Source organism: Lingula anatina, chromosome 6 (assembly GCF_051362555.1).
Source record: "Lingula anatina isolate TDL-2025a chromosome 6, LinAna3.0, whole genome shotgun sequence".
Classification (NCBI taxonomy): domain Eukaryota; kingdom Metazoa; phylum Brachiopoda; class Lingulata; order Lingulida; family Lingulidae; genus Lingula; species Lingula anatina.
The window spans coordinates 6,225,191-6,245,044 of NC_141772.1; the positions used below are offsets into that span (position 1 = coordinate 6,225,191).

The window sequence follows — 19,854 nt, forward strand, 5'->3', positions numbered from 1 at the left end:
TCAGACAATGGAGCATATTGACCGGGTCATACATGGTGTGAAAATTGCCCTTTGTTACACACAGATGAATATGATGAGCATCAGCAAAGGTGTTTTTCAAGACTAGTTTTTAATTTCATAAGAACAACATTTCTTTTTTGCTCATCCCGAGAATTTTCACATACCTTTTTAGCAACGAGATAAACTCTACACTAGTAAGCATAATCTACTTCACAGTTAAAATCTCCTGAAATCTACCCTAAATCAAGACTCAAAACTAAAACCACAGCAGATTGAGTGATATTATCTTTTGATTGGTGTTTATCTTAGATCTACCAGCTTTCTAGCTATCACTTAATTAAACCAAACCCTGGTCTTAATCAAGGTTTAATGAAATAAATGATGGGTCCTATCATATCTCTCTGTTCATTTAATACCCACCAAATTGGATTACGACAACAAACAAGGCAGGCTGATTAAGTAATAGCAATGGAATCCTCCTTAGGTACACTAGTTAGCATACTAACGGGGCAAAATTGTAAGGCATGTTGAAGGATCTGAATATAAATGGTCTAATTTTCATCATAATGCAGACTTTAAGCCAGCCTTAATGCAGAACAATGTAGAGAGACTTGATTGTAATTTATGATGTTTGAGATAAGATATCCTGGACGACTTTTTTGTGACCCAATTAATATCCAGGGCTCTGCATTACATGTTCTTACCTCAATTTCTTATCTAAATTCAACTTTAAGCACAGATAAAGCAGTTCTATTACCCTTTTTTTTTTAGACTAAAAAAAATCGAAAAAAAATCTAAATTCTTAGAAGTGACAGGGTTTTAGTGAAGTCTATCTTTGTAACAGCTGAATACAACAAAGAACTTCTTTTTCATCTTTTCCATTTTAAAGTGGCTGAGATTCTGAACAAATCCACGTCATTTGACTTATTTATAATGACTCATACTTTCAAGTCTTCATGAAGACACCATGTTCAATTTCAATACAGCTGTACTATCTCTATTGTAGTCCCAGTGGAACAGCTGTTCCTTGATCTTATATTAAACCAGTTCCACATACTCTGTGATAATATTGCTGGTCTTCCCTGGGGTGTTCTATAGAATACATCGATCCCTTTCATTAAGTTTCTAAATTAACACTATCACAATATGGTAGTGACAGATATAGCTGGTGGCTAATTTCTTATTTTTGACTTTCTGAAACTGGCCTTAGGGACACGAACTTCTTTCGTGATCTTGAGTAATGTGGTGATCAGAAAATGAATCCTAAGCAATGTTTTGACTTATCAACAATAGTCAATTAACACAGTCGAGGTCATTTCTATTCTTTCTTTCCTGTTTATTTCCAATACTTCAACTCATAACAAATAACACTCACTGATGTGTCGATCATACCCATACCATACCGCTACCCTCTACCAGGGCGACTGATAGATTTTTACAGATATTCACAGATATGTCTCTAGCTAGATAGATGGTCATTTTGGGCTGAAGTCATATATCTGTGAATATCTGTAAAAATCTATCAGTCGCCCTGGTAGAGGGTACCATACCGCTATATAATACAATATATAATACTAGTATTTTTTCCTCACCTCCAATAGTGGGCCTCAAATCCTGGGCACTGATCTTCACAATTCTGGCAGGCCAATCTAGGCTTGCTTGCATCCATCATATGCTGCTGATGTTGAAGCTTTATATTACTATCCATAACTTGTGAATCCATTGTATTATCTTTAATACTAATCCGTGGTTTGGTGCTATTATCCATGTTCCTTGGTTCTTCCAAGTGTGCCATTATTGAAATCCATGTGATTTTACTGAAAAGAAAAAGGTGGTGTTCCCATTAAACATAATACAACAGCTTAGACTGACAAATGTGGGAATGACTTACAACTAGCATTAGTACCTTTTCATGTGTTGAGCTTCATTGTTTAATAGTGGTAAATTATTGACATCAACTGAGATGTGTAAATAAGCAAAAAAGATCAGCAACAGGACACACAACACCTATCATATAACTCACGAGTGAGTGTGAAATTCATGTTGACAGCAATAAGACTTTTCTTATGACATCACAAGTTGTAAAATTTACAAAGTGACAGCACATTACAAAACTCCTCACATCTTTCCTGCTGTTACACCAATAAAGTATTCTGCACAATACTGACAATAATATGAAACGGCAATAGGTCACCATAAAATTTATAAGCTAATGTTTTAACATGCAATATTTCGTGTAAGGCAGTCAAGCTCTGACAGGGAATTAATTGTGTAGTCGTAAAACTTCAAAGTACGAGGATGAAGTAGAAATGGGTAGCCATAAAACTTAAATGGTTTGCCACCGACGGTCTTTCAAAATTCGGAAAGCTACTCTTGTCGTGTTCCATCATTCCACTTAGTTTAACCGTACGTGGACCAGAATATTTAAGTCTGGGGAGACGCTTAATAACTCCCCATGCCTCTAACGTAATTCTGTTAATCCGACAGCTAAGAAAATCGAGCTTACCTGCTGACAGATTTCGATTAACTCTACGGTAACTGCAAGAGTATGCGACATCCAAGCGTGACTGTGAGTGTTCATTTCTTCGAACTTGTACATTTCACTCTGATTTTAACATTTCTTAGTCGGTTTGAACCGTAAGACGAACAGACAGCTTTAATTGTAACCTTATGTCAACACTGGCAAAATATGAACCCAAAGTGTTGACGGTTTCTGTTAAAAAGTAAGTGCAAATTTCACAAAGCGACTCACCTGTCGACCTCAAGATTTCAAATTACATTGAGCTGGCTCCGCCTTCTTAGTGACGTCACGGGCACCTTGACATTTGTTGATTGATTGATTCAGAAAACTTGCCATAAATGCCTTTGTCAATCCTTCCGGCAATGCCAATGAAATATTTGTTTGCGCTATACACAATAAAGGCGGGGAATTGATTGGATTAGGGCAACATTCGAATAGAGGTCTGAATTAGTAGCGTTGCCAAAGTAAACACTCATTATTGAATAGGCTGTGAGCTGTCTAATGGAGCAGGAGTGGTTGTGCTTTCTGTACTGGTTGTACTAGTTGAGCTCAACTAACGCAATCACATTTGTAAAAGTTATTTTGCATCAGCTTCAAGAAAAGAGAAAAGTTGAAGAAAAGTGTTAATTTGTCTAAACTGTTGAAACAATTATGAGGCTATAGACATCAGAAACATAAATTACCTCTTATACCGATGGAGAAGTAGAACATGTCAACCATATGCTAATCTATATATATATATATATTTATTTATCTATTTATTTGTCTGCTCTATGTTATAGTTACTAGTATTGTAATTGATTGTACCTTTATGTGAAGGTGTTCATCAATAAAGAATCTGAATCTGAATCTGAATCTGTTTACTTTTTAACTCCAACACAGACAAGCAGGCCTATAGGCCATAAATCTTAATCTTTTTAATCTTCCAACGTTTTGCAGCCCGAGGCCATTTCTACTTCACACATGTTGGGCACAGACCTTAATCTTATTCAATTTTGATTTTGTTACATAATTTCACTGTTACCACACCTTTTATTTTTGAATTTTAAAAAGAAGACATCATTTGTTAAAGTTGCTGAAATCCAGGTTTGAAACATCAAGGTTTCAATGGGGTCAGTTTTCCTGCCATTCTCAATGAAAATTACTCATTCACATTCAGCCTCTCCTCAGGTTTATAATGTACAGTACATGTGAAAGGAAGATTAAATTCAATAACTGCAATTTCAGTTTCAAATCTGTGCCTTTATTCAATGTCAATATCAATGTATTTACACAGTTTATGTAGAAGTCGTCCTGTTAATTGTCAACTATCATATCATATCATTTACTTTCATTTGCTGACTGCACAACATACTTTATGTACACACTGTATTCTGTACAGTATAAGTCATTACAAACAAAATTTACAACCAAATCTTGGAGGACCGCTTGCGTCCTGAAACTATCACATGGAGGAAATTAAGTAAATCATATTGAAATTGCATATTAAACCTAACATAATAAGTTCTAACATGTCATATATGTATATATATATATGTATATAAATGTAGACCTCCCCCCTTTCAAACAATTAAATAATTATAAAAGTTGAAATAATAATTGAAGAACTGGGAAGTGTATATAGTATTTATGCTCAGCAATGTTACTAATGCAATTATGTATTTCACTAATGACCAAGAAGGGCTTGCTTCAAGTAAGGAAGTCCCAGTGAATTACAGTGCAAAAATCTTGAAATGGTACATAATCTTTAATCTTTGAACCTCATGGTCAAATCTTGTGTAACTTTCTCAGCAGAAAATATTCTTATAATCCATTCTGCATAAATAATTGGTCTATTTCCATTTTTACTTTATGAAATCAAGTTGAATAATAACCACGTGAAGAATAAAAAATGTCTCAGGAAAATATATCTATCTGTTACACTTGTACTTCATAAGGGAAAAGAAACAACAGTCGTGTTCAAATAAAATTAAATGAACATCTCAGGAAGAAAATAATTGAATAATAATAATAATAATAATATGAGACTAAAAACATGATGAATGAAGATAATAATATCTATTCAAACTATGGCAGGAAGAATTGTAGGATTATGACTTTTCTCACAGCACATCTATTATCATTAAGCAGGTCTACACAAAGCGTTCAAGTCTCAGACTTCGGCATTTTCAACACTCAAACCAAACACTTCTTATAGCTGTAATAAGCAGTTTCTAAGGTAAATCAGCCTTTGGATATTTTGATGTGCTCAGTTTAACAACTTCAACATAATCTGATTCACTTTTAACTGTTCTGAATAAGCATGTATCTACTAACACCATTTCCCATCCCTGTTCATGATCTGTTCATGAAGTGTTCATGAAACATTCATGCCTGATGGCTGTTCCCACACTGTGCCATGAAATGGTCCTGTAGGTGGCACTATCATCAACATATTGAAACTGCAAGGCAAGCTCAATACCTGTGCTCTGCAGACTACTGCATAAGACATTATGTCCTTCTTTTGTTTGTTCCGATAATACATATATTTTTCTTTAATATAAACACTACAATCTCAGCTACTTCTTCCTTGTTGTCATTTCTTATGCACAGCAAAAGCTATAATTGAGAAGAAACTATGTAATACTAGTCAGTGCTGATCATTGTATAACTTGGTTATTGGAGTGAGGTAAAAAGGCAGTGACTTTTAAGCATGTCTTGGATGCAATGTCACCTTTTCACAGTAAATGTTCATAAAATCCTTGAGTGAGTGATGGAGATGCAGCTATGGATAAATTCAGCATTCTGTGAAACAAAATACCTTGTTCTGAATTCAACATCACCCATACTGAAAGTCTTGTGAAAAAATACTGCTTATTGATGACTGTCACCCCACAAACACTGGTTGCAGTGCCGTAATGATGAAGAAAAGGAGCCAGAGAAATTTTCAAGCTTGTGTTGAGTACAGTGCCATCTATCCTAGAGTTGGCATCATCAGGAGGTGGTGGCTGTGATTTCTGCTAGGGTTGGATACAGTGATACCAAGATGGCAAACAGGAGCATTAGAAGGGGAACCATGGAGCAGACAGATAACTGGAAAAGAGCACAAGAAACAAATTATGAAGGTGAATAAATAGTAACTTTTTTTCAACTTCATAAAACTTGATACATCCAGGAACATAAATTTAGACTAACTTATACGATATGATTGCCAGTAGCTGATATTTTTCCACATAGATAACTGACACATTGCCCACTCCTTATAACGTTGCAATAAATGTTTCCAAACATATATCTGATATACTGCCATTATACCCCTGAGCTACCCCTTTAACCCAATCATAACAAATATACTGATCCTTACCATTTTGCTTCTGTCAGCCAGCAGCTGATACTCCTCCGTCATGTCCACTAGCTCCTCCTTCAGCTGGGATATCTCCTCACTGAACTGGGCACACCTCTCTTTGAGCTGTGCAATCTCCTTGTTGGCTTCAGTTAACTGGAATTAATAAAAATAAATGCTGTTAAATATATATTCAGATCATCTTTCTCTCTCACCTTACCAGTCTGAACATACTGATCAATCTCTTGAAAATAGCTTTGGTTGAATGCAGCAAAATGGATACTGGAAGGTCTTCATATACTTCACACAGATTTTTCTAATCTTCATATTGCACTTTGAACAGGACTCTATTCATTGAGAAGCACTGTTGGCTTCAGTTAACCAGATTTAACAAAGTGAACAAAGAATGAAAACACCATTTAGTGTGTCCTTTCTCTGTATCCTCCCCCTCAAACTCTCACCCCAAAATCTACTAATCTATTCTACATTCTCACCTCCAACTTAGTCTGTTCAGCTTCCTTTTGCGCATCAGTAAGATTTAGTTTCCACGTAATCTCCTTATTCTCCAGCTTATCCTTCATGGCTTCTAACTCCTTGTACTGTTCCTGGAGTTTGGAGTAGTCTTGAGAGATCTGGGCATTCTCCTTCCTCGTACTGAAATATAGATTAAGTTATAGTTGTCATACGTTATATGCACTTTTTTTTTTTTTTTTTTTTTTGCAATGAACAAAATATAATGGTAACACAATTATTTGCAGACTTACTGAATAGAAAATATATTGTGAGAAAATGAAAATTGTTTCAGATTGTTTCCTTACACTTTCATATCCCCTTCTATAACTTGGATTCTTCTCCTAAGGTTGGCACATTCTTCCTTAAGGCTGGCAAATTCTGCTGAAATGACACCTAGATGTTAATCCTTTGCAGTTTACACACACACACACACACACACACACAAACACATTCCCCTTTAATTAAATCCTGGGTCTACTGACGTATGTTTCAAAAGAATACAAAAACTGTAAAACATCATTTCATTATACAGTCTTCATTATACTGCAATTAAACCATTTTCAATATATTTTGTGGAATTTAATTATGGCTACTTATTTACTATGTTTGATATTATCATTTTAACATCTGGGTAATGCATATGGGTCATAACATGTGTACAAACCTCTATTTTTGGAAGCCAATTTTTCATTGACTGTCTCCTTATCTTTCCCCTTAATATCATCCAGCAGGGATCTGGAACATTCTAGTTCTCCCTCAAGTTCAGAAACTTTGCCTGAAATGTTCAATATGGTTTATAAACATGTGGAATATGGCTGTTATTAATTTAGAAGAAATGTGTGTGTGTGTGTGTGTGTGTGTGTGTGTGCGTGCAGAATAGAGAGAGTATGAAGGAGAGAGAGGGGGGCACCTACCCTTAAGCTGTTCTGCTTCATTGTGACTCTGTTTGGCTGCCTGCTGTGCTGCAAGCAATTGCTCTGAAAATAGCAAAAGATCACAATATCAGTGCAGTTTTTGACCAAATGTGGATCTTTGATATTACACTAATTTTTTTGTGACAGAAAAGTGTAACCCTCCCACAAACTCATCTATTTGTGATGGAAAGGTTTGTACAAATACACTTTCTGTTTAAATATATATATATCAAAAGACCCAAACAGATTTTGTACCAACTCTCATTCATAATAATCTCTTTGGATGTGTTAACTATTCAGTTATCACAGTTAGTGACCATAATATCAAGATGTACAAAATGCTATATTTTTTTCCTTCACTTTTTTTTGTATCTAAAATTCTTACAATATCAAATGTTATTGATGAACAAAAAAAAAAAAAAATAGAAAGTTGCAAGTAAAAGCAAACTAAAATTTCAAGAAAAGCAACGACAAAAGACTAAGCTTTTAGAAAAAACTTAAAATGAGACAAAAAAGGCAACAGACTAGTCTCATTTTCTTTTCTTTTTTCAAAATCTTTCCTTCAGTGCCTAGGTTATAGAGCAGAGGTTATTGGGGGTCCTTTAGGTTAATCTTGTTACAACATTGAAATGTTAAGTATAAATATATATCCACAGCAACAGAAAATGCTCAACAATTACACAGGAGTTGCTTTCTACCAAGTTTTACCTATTTCTACATTCATTTGACCACAACCCAATCACACAGCACTACTACAATTTGCTTAAAGCAATGCATGATGTAATGCAATCAACATTCATAGGAATGCTGGCACAAACACAACCTCCTAAAAACAGACTGCAAGATACATCTAGAAGATTTTCATCTCTGTAAGTAAGCTTTCAGCTGATACTCAACACCAACAATGAAAACTTGGGCTCTCAGCATTATATCCAGGTCTGTACACTATGCACGTCTCTAGATTCAACCTGGCATATAACATCTTAGCCACAAAGTGCTTTAATTATCAAAAACTTAGCTTTGATAAAATACAGCATCAATTTTATGTACATTTCTTGATACAAAACTAGATTAATGATTTTTTAGCTACTTGGCTAATATGAAATTAATATGCCAGTTTTGACCCTAGATTTTGAATGATTTTTGTTAAACCTCAACACCAAGTCCTAATATTAGTGGGATTAACAATGCTCAGTTCTGATCAGGCACAGAACTCACTTTTCAAGCCCTCAGCCTCCTCGTGTATACTCCTGGTGTGGCCCTGCTCCTCTATGAGCTGGTCTAAGGGAGAGACAGAGGGGAATAAAGAAAGAATAGACTTGGCAGCATGCTTCATATAAATACACACAAAGCAGGGATTTTTTCTGGTCTGCTTAATTTTGCAGTTTGGTTCTTGTAAAATTATTGCAAAATTTAATTGTTTTTTTTTTTTTCAAAAGTTATTTTATTGAACTTGGTTTAGAAGGTCAATAAAGCTTGTTGTATTGTTTTACCATATACAGATAAAACTAAAGTTTATTAATTTTATACTGGTTGCTGATGTTTTAGTGATAGTAAACACTAACTTTGGAACAAAAACTGTAGTGATTCAGCTATGTCTTGCTCTTGTCACAAGGGTATCATCAGGCTGAATGACCACAGGTCGTTGGGCGTTGACCTGTGGACCTGTGAACATTCTCACTTACTACCCCCATTGAGAATCATTCACAGGTCTAACAACACCAAATGACCTTTGGGCTTTTAGCCTGATGAAGCTCTTGCGACAAGACCAAAATGTAGCTGTTACACCAATATTTAGTGCCAAAGTAAGTGATCACTATGACTAAAATGTCAGTAATTAGAATTCGTATGGACCATAAATAAGCTTATTGATAATTTACTACTGGAATAAACATCTGTAAGTGAGTGAATAAAGCATCCCAAAAATGTGAAATATATCTCTAAAAAGCACAATAAAATTAGGTTAAAACTGTAAACTTTCAGTTGAAGATTGATTCTAAGCATGCTTGGTGTGTATTTACAGATGGATGGATGAAAACTCTCCAGATTAATACACAAAACAGACAGTTCAAAATTAAAAGAAATTCAGGTGTTTTTGAAATTAACAAAACAAACTTGATTATAGACCTACTAAAACTAAATAAAGTTGGCATATTATACAAAACTCATGCTCTTTCCATATGAAGTAAAAAATATTCATAATTCATACAAAACATAGAAGAAAAGGACATTTAATGCTCTAAGTATATAAGTGTCAGCTATAGCATATTAGAAAGTGCACAGAAAGCTTTGGCATGCTTTAAAATAAATTGTTATTGATGAAGATTTTTTTTCAAATAGAGATCAGAATATCATGCTCAGCATACTATACTGTACTATACCAGGCAAGCAATTCATGCAAATGATTGGCTTGTGCAATGCAGAAATGTGGAATGATTTGCTCAACAGAGGGAGAGATAAAAAATGCCTCCTTAACAGCAGCTAAAAGTGATGCAAGTTATTGTGGCAGCAACAGCACGATACCAAGGCAACATTATATCACCACGGGATCATCGCTCTCACAACATGTTAGGATAAGAACATGGCATCACCTTGGCTAAAAGGCATCAACTAAGCACAGTCACATTACCATGGCAATTTCAAATCAGTTTTTGATCTATTGACATGTTATGATCCCAACTTCCACCCCTTTGATCAATTCAGCCACAGATAATCAAAATCTATCTAAACTAACTGAAATAAAATGTGCCAGTGAAAACTGTTTGCAAACTAGCACCACTAAAACCTAAGCTCCAAGTCCTGAAAACTTATCAAGTCAAGACAGCACATACCTCTTAGTGCCAGGATTTGGATATTCACTTCCTTTAATGCTGCCTCTGCTTCATTGAATTTATCTGAAAGAAAGCCAATTGAAAATATATTCAATGCCGCATTCATCCAAATGCAAATCCAATCCATTACTTTTGGGGCCCATTACAGCAATATTTTGGTTTGGTTTTGAAACAGGTGACAGTTAAAATCCCAGCCTGGTAGCTTACCCTGGAGGTCTGCCACTCTGTCTTCACTGGTCTTGGCTGTCTGTTTCACCTCCTGCAGCTGTGATCTCAGACCAGCAGCCTCCTCCTTGGACTTCTTGCCCTCTGATTGTGCAGCTTCCAGCTCACCTAAAACAATCACAATCACAGATGAATATGTCCAATTTAGCTCCATTTTCTCAGCCCTGTTTTTACAGCACTAAGCCTTAGCCTCTTCTACTACTCCCCCCCCCCCATTTTCTTTCTTTCTTCACTAAAAAGACACATATTCACCATCACAGTACAATTAATTAATACATATACACATGTTTCTTTTCTACAGCTAGGTACCTATTGAAGACTAATCATTACACCTATCATGTTGTTACTATTATGCACCTAATATAAACTTACGTTTTAATCTGTCTACTTCCTGGTTGCTTTTCTTCTGAGCATCTCTAGCTTCACTCAGCAGTTCTACAAGGTAAAAAAAAATCACTGTGTGCAATTGTGTAAGAGGTGGTGCTGTGGCAATTGTGTTAGAGCAGACAGCAGTGCAATATCAATTTGCATCAGAGTGTTGAGACTAGTGTTACATATTAACTTGGGCATATAGACTCCAGTCATGGCATTTGATGCACAAAACATTTTTCATAGTATCATTTAGTTATCTATCTTTTAAAAGCAAAGGCAATATGTAAATGTAAAAGTATATAAAAAATCAAAGATGTTGAAAATATATTCCATATTCCGTTTTCCAGAGTCCATTAATTCAGAAAATGATAAAGAAAAATGTACAACATGAAATGCAGTATGTTGAAAATATATTCCATATTTCATTTTCCAGAGTCTAATAATTCAGAAAATGATGAAGAAAAATGTACAACATGAAATGCATTACAACTTTTTCCTAAACGCATAAAATGTCTTACAACAAAAAAAGGATGTTAATTTTAAGGTACTATTAGCAGTACAGGATATTTAAATTTAAAGCTGGATTCTAAATTTAATAATTGTAAATTTCACCCACTATTTGAGTGCTGACAATCTTATTATGCCATGTTAAATACTGTACTAGATGCTGATTAGATATATCTAGTGCCGTTGGTTAAAACTGTGTTAGTTGTGATATTGTGTTGGTTGAGATTGTACTTGCAATAATATGAGATTGTCCTTGCAATAATATAATATTTGTTGTGATTCTTATCCAATTATACTATTTTTTTTTTGCCAGTATTAAAAATCCACTCTAAACTTAAAATTTGCTAAAATGTCCCCAGAAAACAGACCCTGTCAGGACAAGAGACTGGCTTTTGGTGAAAAAAGTCTAGATATGTAGGTTTCAATGAAACAGATAAGTTGACCTTTGGAGTACAAATATCTAAATGCCAAAATGCATATGATGGCTGCCTGGCAGTCTGTTCAGTGCTGACAAGGCATGTTTGTATTTTTTTAAGCTTTCTTTAATCTTTTCTTGTCACATACATATTCTTAGGAACAGTCCACTGTTTCAACTTACTCTCCTCATATAAAACAATACAAGAAGATAACAGCAAGCACTGCAGTAATGTTGTTCAACTAGTTAGTATCTTAGCTAGAGATTAGTGAGAGAATTATGAATACATCAATGTTTTCAAGAGTCAGTACAGAGCATCAGAAAAAGCAGCATGGATTTTAGTTTGAGGCATTAGAGAAACACAAACAAACCAATCATATCAATCTCCTAAATAAGGAAGGTAAATTAAACAGGAAACTGTGATTTATATTTTACAGAAAAAAATGAAATATAACCTCTGATAAAACACTTTCTGAGTATTTTAATTCAACAATTGCTGAAAAAAATAACTTGCCAAAAGCATAGTAACAAACATTATGTACAGGTAATAGTAAGAAAAACACTGTAACTAATCTAAAAGAGCAGGGATAACTGCATCCTTCTACTGAAGGATTTTTCCAAAGGGGGATGGTCCTATGCCAAATAGTATATATGACTTCTTTAAGCTTCATCTCTAATGAAACATCAGGCATGAGTTCAACTTCTGAGAAAAAGTCTGAAAATGTCTGTGAAAGTACTCTGAAACACTTTCTGCCACAGCAATGGCCCCTGTACAGATAATGAGCCTAATTTCACCCAAAGTTTGAAAAACTTCATGCCTGATGTTACACACGCAATGCTCTAGAAAGACCTCAGAAAGACCACCAGTATAGCACGTAGATAAACCTTCTACAGCAAATAAGCTACATGGCCCATGATAAAAATCTGTTCTCATTTGATTGAAGGTAAAAGGAAGGTTAGCCTCAATGGCATAGTATGGATTGAGGACAGAAAATCGTTGCAATATATTTCAGTACAAAGTCAGAGTAAAACAATATATAATTTTTCCTTTAAAATAAAAAAATGCGCCTATGATATAAAATAGATGAAAAGAAAACTGTGCCACAAACAGTTTGAGGCAGATCCCTTTATCCTTGCAATCAAAGCTCTGATAGCCCCATCCCCTACAACAAGTAACTAGGCAACTGTAACTAAGCAACCACACAGATTTTACTACAAATAGGATACCTTTAAGTAGGACGACTTTACAGCTAACACTGTCCAGGGACACCTGTGTGTCACTGTGGTCCTCTGCAGGGACAAGATAAAACACAAACCATGCATCATTAGTTAGCATTTTTCAACAGAGAGAATTCAGAAACATGAAAGTGCAACAGGATAGGTGGCATCAAATTTGAAGACAAGCCAAAAGCAAATCTCTCACCAACACTGTATCAAAATATCTCATACAGTATGACTGTTACAGAGGTCATACCACTGACAGTGGCAGTAAGAACTTTTTATCTTCGTATCTCAAAACAAAGGCTCGGGACAAATGTATAAAGATTATTTTCTACATCTTTTAAAATCTTTTGTATGTGATGAGATTTTTTTTTGATTAATCCATAAAATCCATCAATATCTATCACTGTTGTTTCTCTTCTAAAATCTAGTATTAAAGAATTGAATGTTACCAGTAAGAGAAAAATTACATATTACGGTAAGTCAATTATTTTCTTATGAAATTCTGATTCACTACTGTTAATTCTTTCCATGATTAAACTAATGAGAAGAAATTAAAGCATGCTTAGTCTGAAGATTTATTCAAAATAAGAAGAACTTCCATTTCATGTGATTACTTAACTGTAGTTGACATTTTTTTTTTCATATTTGCCTTATCATTTTGGGGAGGGGGTCTTTTTAGAGATACTTTAAATAAAGTGCATCACCACAGCCCTCATACTGAGAACTATGCATGGCAGAAATTACACAGCTAGCCCTAAAACTAAAACTGTGCAAGTCATGCACAAAGATCCACAGCTGCTGCAATCTAGCCAATTCTCAGTAATTCAGAGAAGTAACCATGCCAACATGGTTGCCATGCCAACTCATTTCCCATCATGCACTGCAGTGGTATAAATGAGATAAATACCTATTGGCAGATCAAGGCAAAGTGCAGCAAGCAAGTTCACAAACAGAATAATGGAACTGCACAACTGAAAACATGTTGACATTCTTACCTTGTAGTTTTTCGATCTCTCTCTCATATTCCTCGGGTGTCTTGGCCCTCTCTTGGTGCACATGGTTCACCTTGTGGTTGGGGGTTAGCGTTCCCCCAGCCTCCAAACTGGCCCCTATACTACCGCTGTCAGAGTCGGAGTCATTCTGGGCATCAACATCAGATGCGTCCTGTCGTGACTCCATCAGGAGGTCATGCTCGTGTTTCAGCAATCGCAACTCAGCTAGTTCTGCTTGTAATTTCATTACCTGGTCTGGAATCAAAAGAATTTGAGATTTGAATGTGAAATAAAAATATAGCCATATGCCTATCATATAATTTTGTACAAATTGTATAATGCTATCTTTTTGTCTTTACACGCCCAATCATGTGCAATCCCCATGTTTTCTTAGTGTAAATCTTTTTCTCATTTTTTACTTACTTTGTTTTTGTTTTGTCTTTTTGTTTTCAATATCTTTTAGAAGACATACTTTTTGTGTCATTATTATTCAGTATAAATATTTACTTCACATTTCAAACTAAAGTTCATGAATTCTTATTCCTACTTCTATGTTCCACTTCATTTTAAAATGTTCATATGATGCCTACCTTGATGTTCATGTCTGTAACTCTTTAATTCCTCTAGTTCTGCTTCAAGTTCTTCTATGTGTTCTAAAAAATAATACAATCGTGGCTCCAGTCACTCTCTGGGCATTATTCATTATGAGTGGAAAACTGTACGTGTTGGCGTCATTTTAAGTCAGTACCAAATTTCTCTTTATCTCTCTCTTTTGCTGTCTCTCTGTGTGCACAGGCATAAGTATGCATGTAAATGCAGCAATTTCTCACACCAGGCTAAAAACTGCTTAAAACTTTACACTTAAGTCACGAAAGTGAAATTTGCCCTTATATTTATTTTCTTTAGAACACAAAAAATGACACCCACCTTGAAGTTGACTAGAGAGCTCTTTGCTTTGCTCCTCTTGTTTCCGTGATTCTTCTAGTTGAACTGAAAATTAACCAAACTTCACATTTGAAAGGTATACACCAGCCTTGATTAAAACCAAATGCATCAAAACCAGCAACCAAACACGAGGGAGTTTATTAATTATGGGATATACATTTAGAAACAATAACTAAAAGTACACATAAATAAACAAGTAGAAAAGGCAATTTCACAAATTGCCACGCTCAAGACAAGAAAGACCAGTTTCTTATCACATTTCTCCCTGAAATATTCTGCAGCTCAATAAGGGAGCCAAATGAATACAACCAAGTCAATAAGATCATAGCTAGTCCTGCAATACACAACACTTAATAATCAGGGGGAAAAATTAAAAACATGCAACCAGGGAAAGCACTGACAGGTTTTTTTAAGAAAAAATTTTAAATTATAATGGGAAGGCACACAGGTGTAGGAAATTTTAAAAAATTCACAAGACCCAGCTAAAATGTCTCTGATTTTGTCAAATTTTAATAACTGGACTTTTCACAAAATAAAACTATGCATAAGTGTGAGCCTTAATGTATCAGCACAGGGGAAATAAGAACAAAGGGAGAAAGAAAGAAGCAGAAAAGAAAGCACTTACACTTTAAATCATCCACAGTATTTTCCATAATTTGGTTCATTTGAATATCTGACTGCCTGAGTTTGTCTGTAGTAGAAAGAGATGGAATAAGAGAAAATGTCTATGTTAAGTTCAATTTAGTATTTCAGCAGCATGAAACAACTATTGAATTTAGTCGGTATTAGTTGTTGTTGTTTTTTTCCAAACTTGGAAATATATTTCGTGAAATCATACAGTCAAAGCTACCATGCAGCAGAATAATGTTGGAATAATGATCAAAGGAAACATTACATAAAGTAAGAAAACTAAAAACATCATCTTGCCAACAAGCTATATAATGATCTGCCTGCAAAACATTCAGCAAATGAAATATCCATTTAAGCACAATCAGTTTAAAGAAGTTATGGTTCTTAAACATGCAAAAAGGAAGTGTCAATTTTTTTCAATTTGGATTTGCCTTGCAACACATAGTTCAATCACTTAATATTTAGTTCCTATGCATTATAAATATTTCTCCTCATCAAAGTAAAATTCACCTTTCCCAAATTTATGCAGAATGACTGAGCAGGATTATATAAAGATTTTTCATTGTTTACTGCTACAGTTTCTAAACATACTAAATCAGAATTCATTAGATGAGACAACAAGTTACAACATCAATAGTTATTTTGCTAGTTGGGATTACTTTGAGAATAACAAATATGTTAGCCGAGTTGTGATAGTTGTGATACTGTGTGATTGTGATAGCTGTGACAGCAACACAATCTCGGTTGTGTTGGTTGAGACAACATACCTTCCAGTGAAGCCACCTTGGACACATACTGAACCACTTCAAACTGAGCCTGCTCAAGCTGGTCTGTAAGGGAGGCAATGGAGTACAGATAAAAAGCAAAGATTTTAATAATACAGAGTACATTTTCTGAAATTTGCCTGATGAAAATACTTGTTTTTTTGTATTGATATTTCATCGTATAATAAAGCAAGTTGTTATTATTGGTAAACCTGATTATATCTCTGCACTTACTCTGCAACTGATCCACTTTTTCTTTACTTTCCTGTAACCGATTCTCAGAATCTTCTAATCGTTCTGTGAAAAGAATAGTTCAGTCTTATACTACAGTGGACTGTTAATAAGTCACAAAAGTAAACACTTCACATACGCACACACACTTAAATTTTATCTAAAAATGGAATGCTGGTTATGAGGTATTTTGTAGTTCACTTTTATTTTATGCAATGATTGGTCACGATTTAATTAACTGAAAAAGGAATTTATAAAGCAAACAAGCACAGAACAATGAATATATAAATCCATTACTTACTTTTGTAATTCTCTATCTGTTCTTGTGTTTCTCTTAATTTACCTGTAAATCAGAGATAAACATAAAATTAAGATTATCAAAAAGAACATGGAAAGTACAAAATATGTATCATAAAGAATTGTTTCACCCTTTATCAACTGTCACAGAAGTTATTACACAAGACAACAAAGGACAAAAGACAACATGTTGTGAGTTAAGTCAGAGTAGCACGACGAAAACTTAAAACCACTCCTTTTAAGCGATGAACTACAGGAAGCCACACATCACCAAAGTGCATAACACACTGCAGGAGGAAAAAATACCTATGTGCCATTCCTGCCACCAAAGTAACAAACTTTGATGAATTCTTCTCTCTATTTTAAACAAATGTCAGACCACCCATTTCACATCATGTTACCATTATGCTACATTTATCGGACAGATTAGGCGGCATGTTTTCAAGTGGGTCACACTATATTTGAGTCGCTGCTCAGTTAAGCCTGGATCAACTTGGATGTGAACAGACCTCTGGTATCCAGCCCACCAGCTGAGGGACCAATTTCAACTAGAGACGGGTTGACCTATCACAGTGAACACCATCTTGGAAGACTGCCAGATTACAATTTTTAATCATAAGAAGCCATTCTAATCCCCTTGCTGTCCCCCACACACTAACACTATGATCAAGTAAAGCCATGCTTATTATAATTTATTATTAGAAATCATATTCATACAATGTGTTGACCCAGCTCCAGTGAGAATTAGCCATGAATTTAGATTAGGCTCTTCTGGCAATGGTGTTCTGTTCAGTCCAATACACCATTGTACCCTTGGCAAATTTCTGATTGTAGAACACCACCAAACCAATTTTGTTACAGGTTAATATGCATGGGCACAAACTCAATATTTGTCCAGTACACCTGCATGACATGTTTCCTGAGCCGATCCAGTAGTCATTTTTTCCCTGTCCTTACCTTTTACAAAAGCCACCTCGGCACTGTCACCATCTGTGACATCATCCTTATTAAAATCCCCGTTTGTCTCTGACTCAGAGTTGTCACTGTTATCACTACTATCAGTATCCACAACATTCACACCAGCAGTAGCAGTAACAGTTACTGTAGCAGCAGAGGCTGGAAAGTAATGACACACCATGCAAAAGATAACAAATGCCACACCCAAACAAAAAGCTGGGTCTCTTCTGGTACAATAACAGCTTAATTACTGACATCATTTAGTTAATGACATCAACAAAACAATCCTCCCCCCCCCCTCCCCACCCTCCCACTGTTTGTCTCTTTCCATCTTCAATTTCTCCCTCTTCAAATGATTATATGTATATGGATGAATAAATGTATAAATTATTAATTCAGTTAATTAATTAATAAGTAGACAGACAGATTAATCATTTAATTTAAAACATTTCGCATTCCACAAAGTCAGCTTTTTTAAAGACTCACTGACTCTGAAGAATGTTTGTTTGTCTGTCACTATAAGCTGTTATCAGTACCAGAAGATAAACAAACACTTAAAATGCACAAACTGCAAAACCAAATGACACCAGCAATTGCAACCAACTGAAACTGCCACAAATAGTTTCCAAACTGGCTTGCAATAGAAACATCTGCTAGCAGCTCAAACATTTTTTTTCCGGAGCTTGCTGGCAAGATATTCTACTATTTCAGTTCATCAATCTGGCCATAGCTTTTTACATACTAGAAGCACAACTCTTAAACAAGCTGTATAGTCAGAAATACAGTAGACTTCACAAAACTGGTCACTTTATAATTTGAATTTTATTTTACCTCTAACAAATCTTATGAAACTGACTTTTTTCTTTGGTATTAGCTGGAAAATAAACACTGCTGAACTCAAATATTTGCGTGACTTACACAAATTTTCCAGTCCCAAAGTGTGCAAGCTATGTATAGTCTACTGTGTTTGAACATGCTTCAAACTCTGCTTGCTTTCTGCTGGTTTATACACATAGTGAGTTTTCAGTGAATTTAATTTAGTTACAGAAATATTGCATCTGCTATATTGGCATGTTACAGTATAGTATCATGCTGTTATTCCGAGTGCATATTTTCACTAAAGTGACTTGGGTGATGTACCGAGACATTTTGGTGTAACATTTAAAGATGTGCAAGATTGATTCTTAAGAAAGAGTAACTTGATAGTCAATCTTCATAATGGTCTATGTAGATTGAAGAAAGTCTATAGTTTCAATCAGTTATTTCATATTACAAAAAGTTGTCAGATTTAAATGTGATTAAGGAGTAATTTTTTATATATCATTTTTTAATTTAATATAATTTTAATTGCATCTATCAGTATGGCATATTTCTGTTCATCAATTTTATGCTTTCTATGGCATGCCATGCATGTTATTATACATCATATATACATATGTTCTGCAATTTGCTAAGTTTAACCCACATTACAGAGAAGTTAACAGCCAACTGGTACATAGAAGCAGATACAGCATTGACTTGTAGTATTAATAGTACTCGTTCATGATCATAAACTAAATTTAAAAAATCGCAACTGTACACAAACATGCCCATACTATGCCACACACATAATTTAATTTTAAAGTAAATACATCATGCCTACACACACACACACACACACACACACACACACACACACACACGTATGCATGCACGCACGCACGCACACAAGCCTCCTACAGCAGAATAAAAAGAGACCCATGCAAAAATCTTACTTTTCAGGTCTTCCAGTTCTTTACTGTTCTCCTGACTTTCGTTGTCTAACTTGTCTATAGATATGATGTCCACCTGTACACCTGTGAGAGAAAATAAGAGGAAGAGTTTTACACAGGATATCCATACATAACACAGCAGCAATCATGACACTGGTATTAATACATAAATCACTACTGGCTGAATGTCTTGAATTACAGACATGCACTAGCTTGGCATTTGATTTTTTTTCTTTGAAGATCAATGTAAGAGGGTAAAGAATGTAGCATAATGTTCGCTACTTTGGTGTGTGTGTGTGTGTGTGTGTGTGTGTGTGTGTGTGTGTGTGCGCGCATGCATGTGTGTGCATGCATGCACCCATGCACATACATTGGAAACATGAGGCTGTTAAATACACAGAAGTACATGTTGTAACCTTCGTCTAGAACGATATGACAATAAT

The 19,854-nt window shown here is 35.0% G+C and overlaps 2 protein-coding genes across 8 annotated transcripts in view; both read right to left on the reverse strand.

Annotated features, from left to right (window-relative positions):
* The window catches only part of LOC106169718 (prickle-like protein 2), a 31,528-nt gene extending 28,621 nt beyond the window's left edge, over positions 1-2,907 (reverse strand). Inside the window, exons 1-2 of one of the 2 annotated variants that reach the window (XM_013549310.2) lie at positions 2,753-2,907; positions 1,593-1,817 (exon numbers count right to left, since the gene is read on the reverse strand). In XM_013549310.2, the coding sequence (XP_013404764.2) occupies positions 1,593-1,795 (203 nt within the window). In that variant the 5' untranslated portion in view covers positions 1,796-1,817; positions 2,753-2,907. The other variant, XM_013549309.2, reaches the window with a different exon arrangement.
* Positions 2,908-3,742: 835 nt separating this feature from the next.
* The window catches only part of LOC106169717 (uncharacterized), a 34,931-nt gene continuing 18,819 nt past the window's right edge, over positions 3,743-19,854 (reverse strand). The window contains exons 13-32 of one of the 6 annotated variants that reach the window (XM_013549304.2): positions 19,415-19,495; positions 17,661-17,819; positions 16,708-16,749; positions 16,410-16,472; positions 16,179-16,241; positions 15,407-15,472; positions 14,764-14,826; positions 14,427-14,489; positions 13,840-14,091; positions 12,848-12,910; positions 10,699-10,761; positions 10,309-10,434; positions 10,102-10,164; positions 8,489-8,551; positions 7,271-7,333; positions 7,021-7,131; positions 6,662-6,734; positions 6,338-6,497; positions 5,865-5,999; positions 3,743-5,593 (exon numbers count right to left, since the gene is read on the reverse strand). In XM_013549304.2, the coding sequence (XP_013404758.2) occupies positions 5,495-5,593; positions 5,865-5,999; positions 6,338-6,497; positions 6,662-6,734; positions 7,021-7,131; positions 7,271-7,333; positions 8,489-8,551; positions 10,102-10,164; positions 10,309-10,434; positions 10,699-10,761; positions 12,848-12,910; positions 13,840-14,091; positions 14,427-14,489; positions 14,764-14,826; positions 15,407-15,472; positions 16,179-16,241; positions 16,410-16,472; positions 16,708-16,749; positions 17,661-17,819; positions 19,415-19,495 (1,871 nt within the window). In that variant the 3' untranslated portion in view covers positions 3,743-5,494. Of the gene's footprint in view, positions 5,594-5,864; positions 6,000-6,337; positions 6,498-6,661; positions 6,738-7,020; positions 7,132-7,270; positions 7,334-8,488; positions 8,552-10,101; positions 10,165-10,308; positions 10,435-10,698; positions 10,762-12,847; positions 12,911-13,839; positions 14,092-14,426; positions 14,490-14,763; positions 14,827-15,406; positions 15,473-16,178; positions 16,242-16,409; positions 16,473-16,707; positions 16,750-17,660; positions 17,820-19,414; positions 19,496-19,854 lie in introns of all 6 variants that reach the window. The other 5 variants (XM_013549303.2, XM_013549307.2, XM_087015889.1 and 2 more) reach the window with 5 other exon arrangements.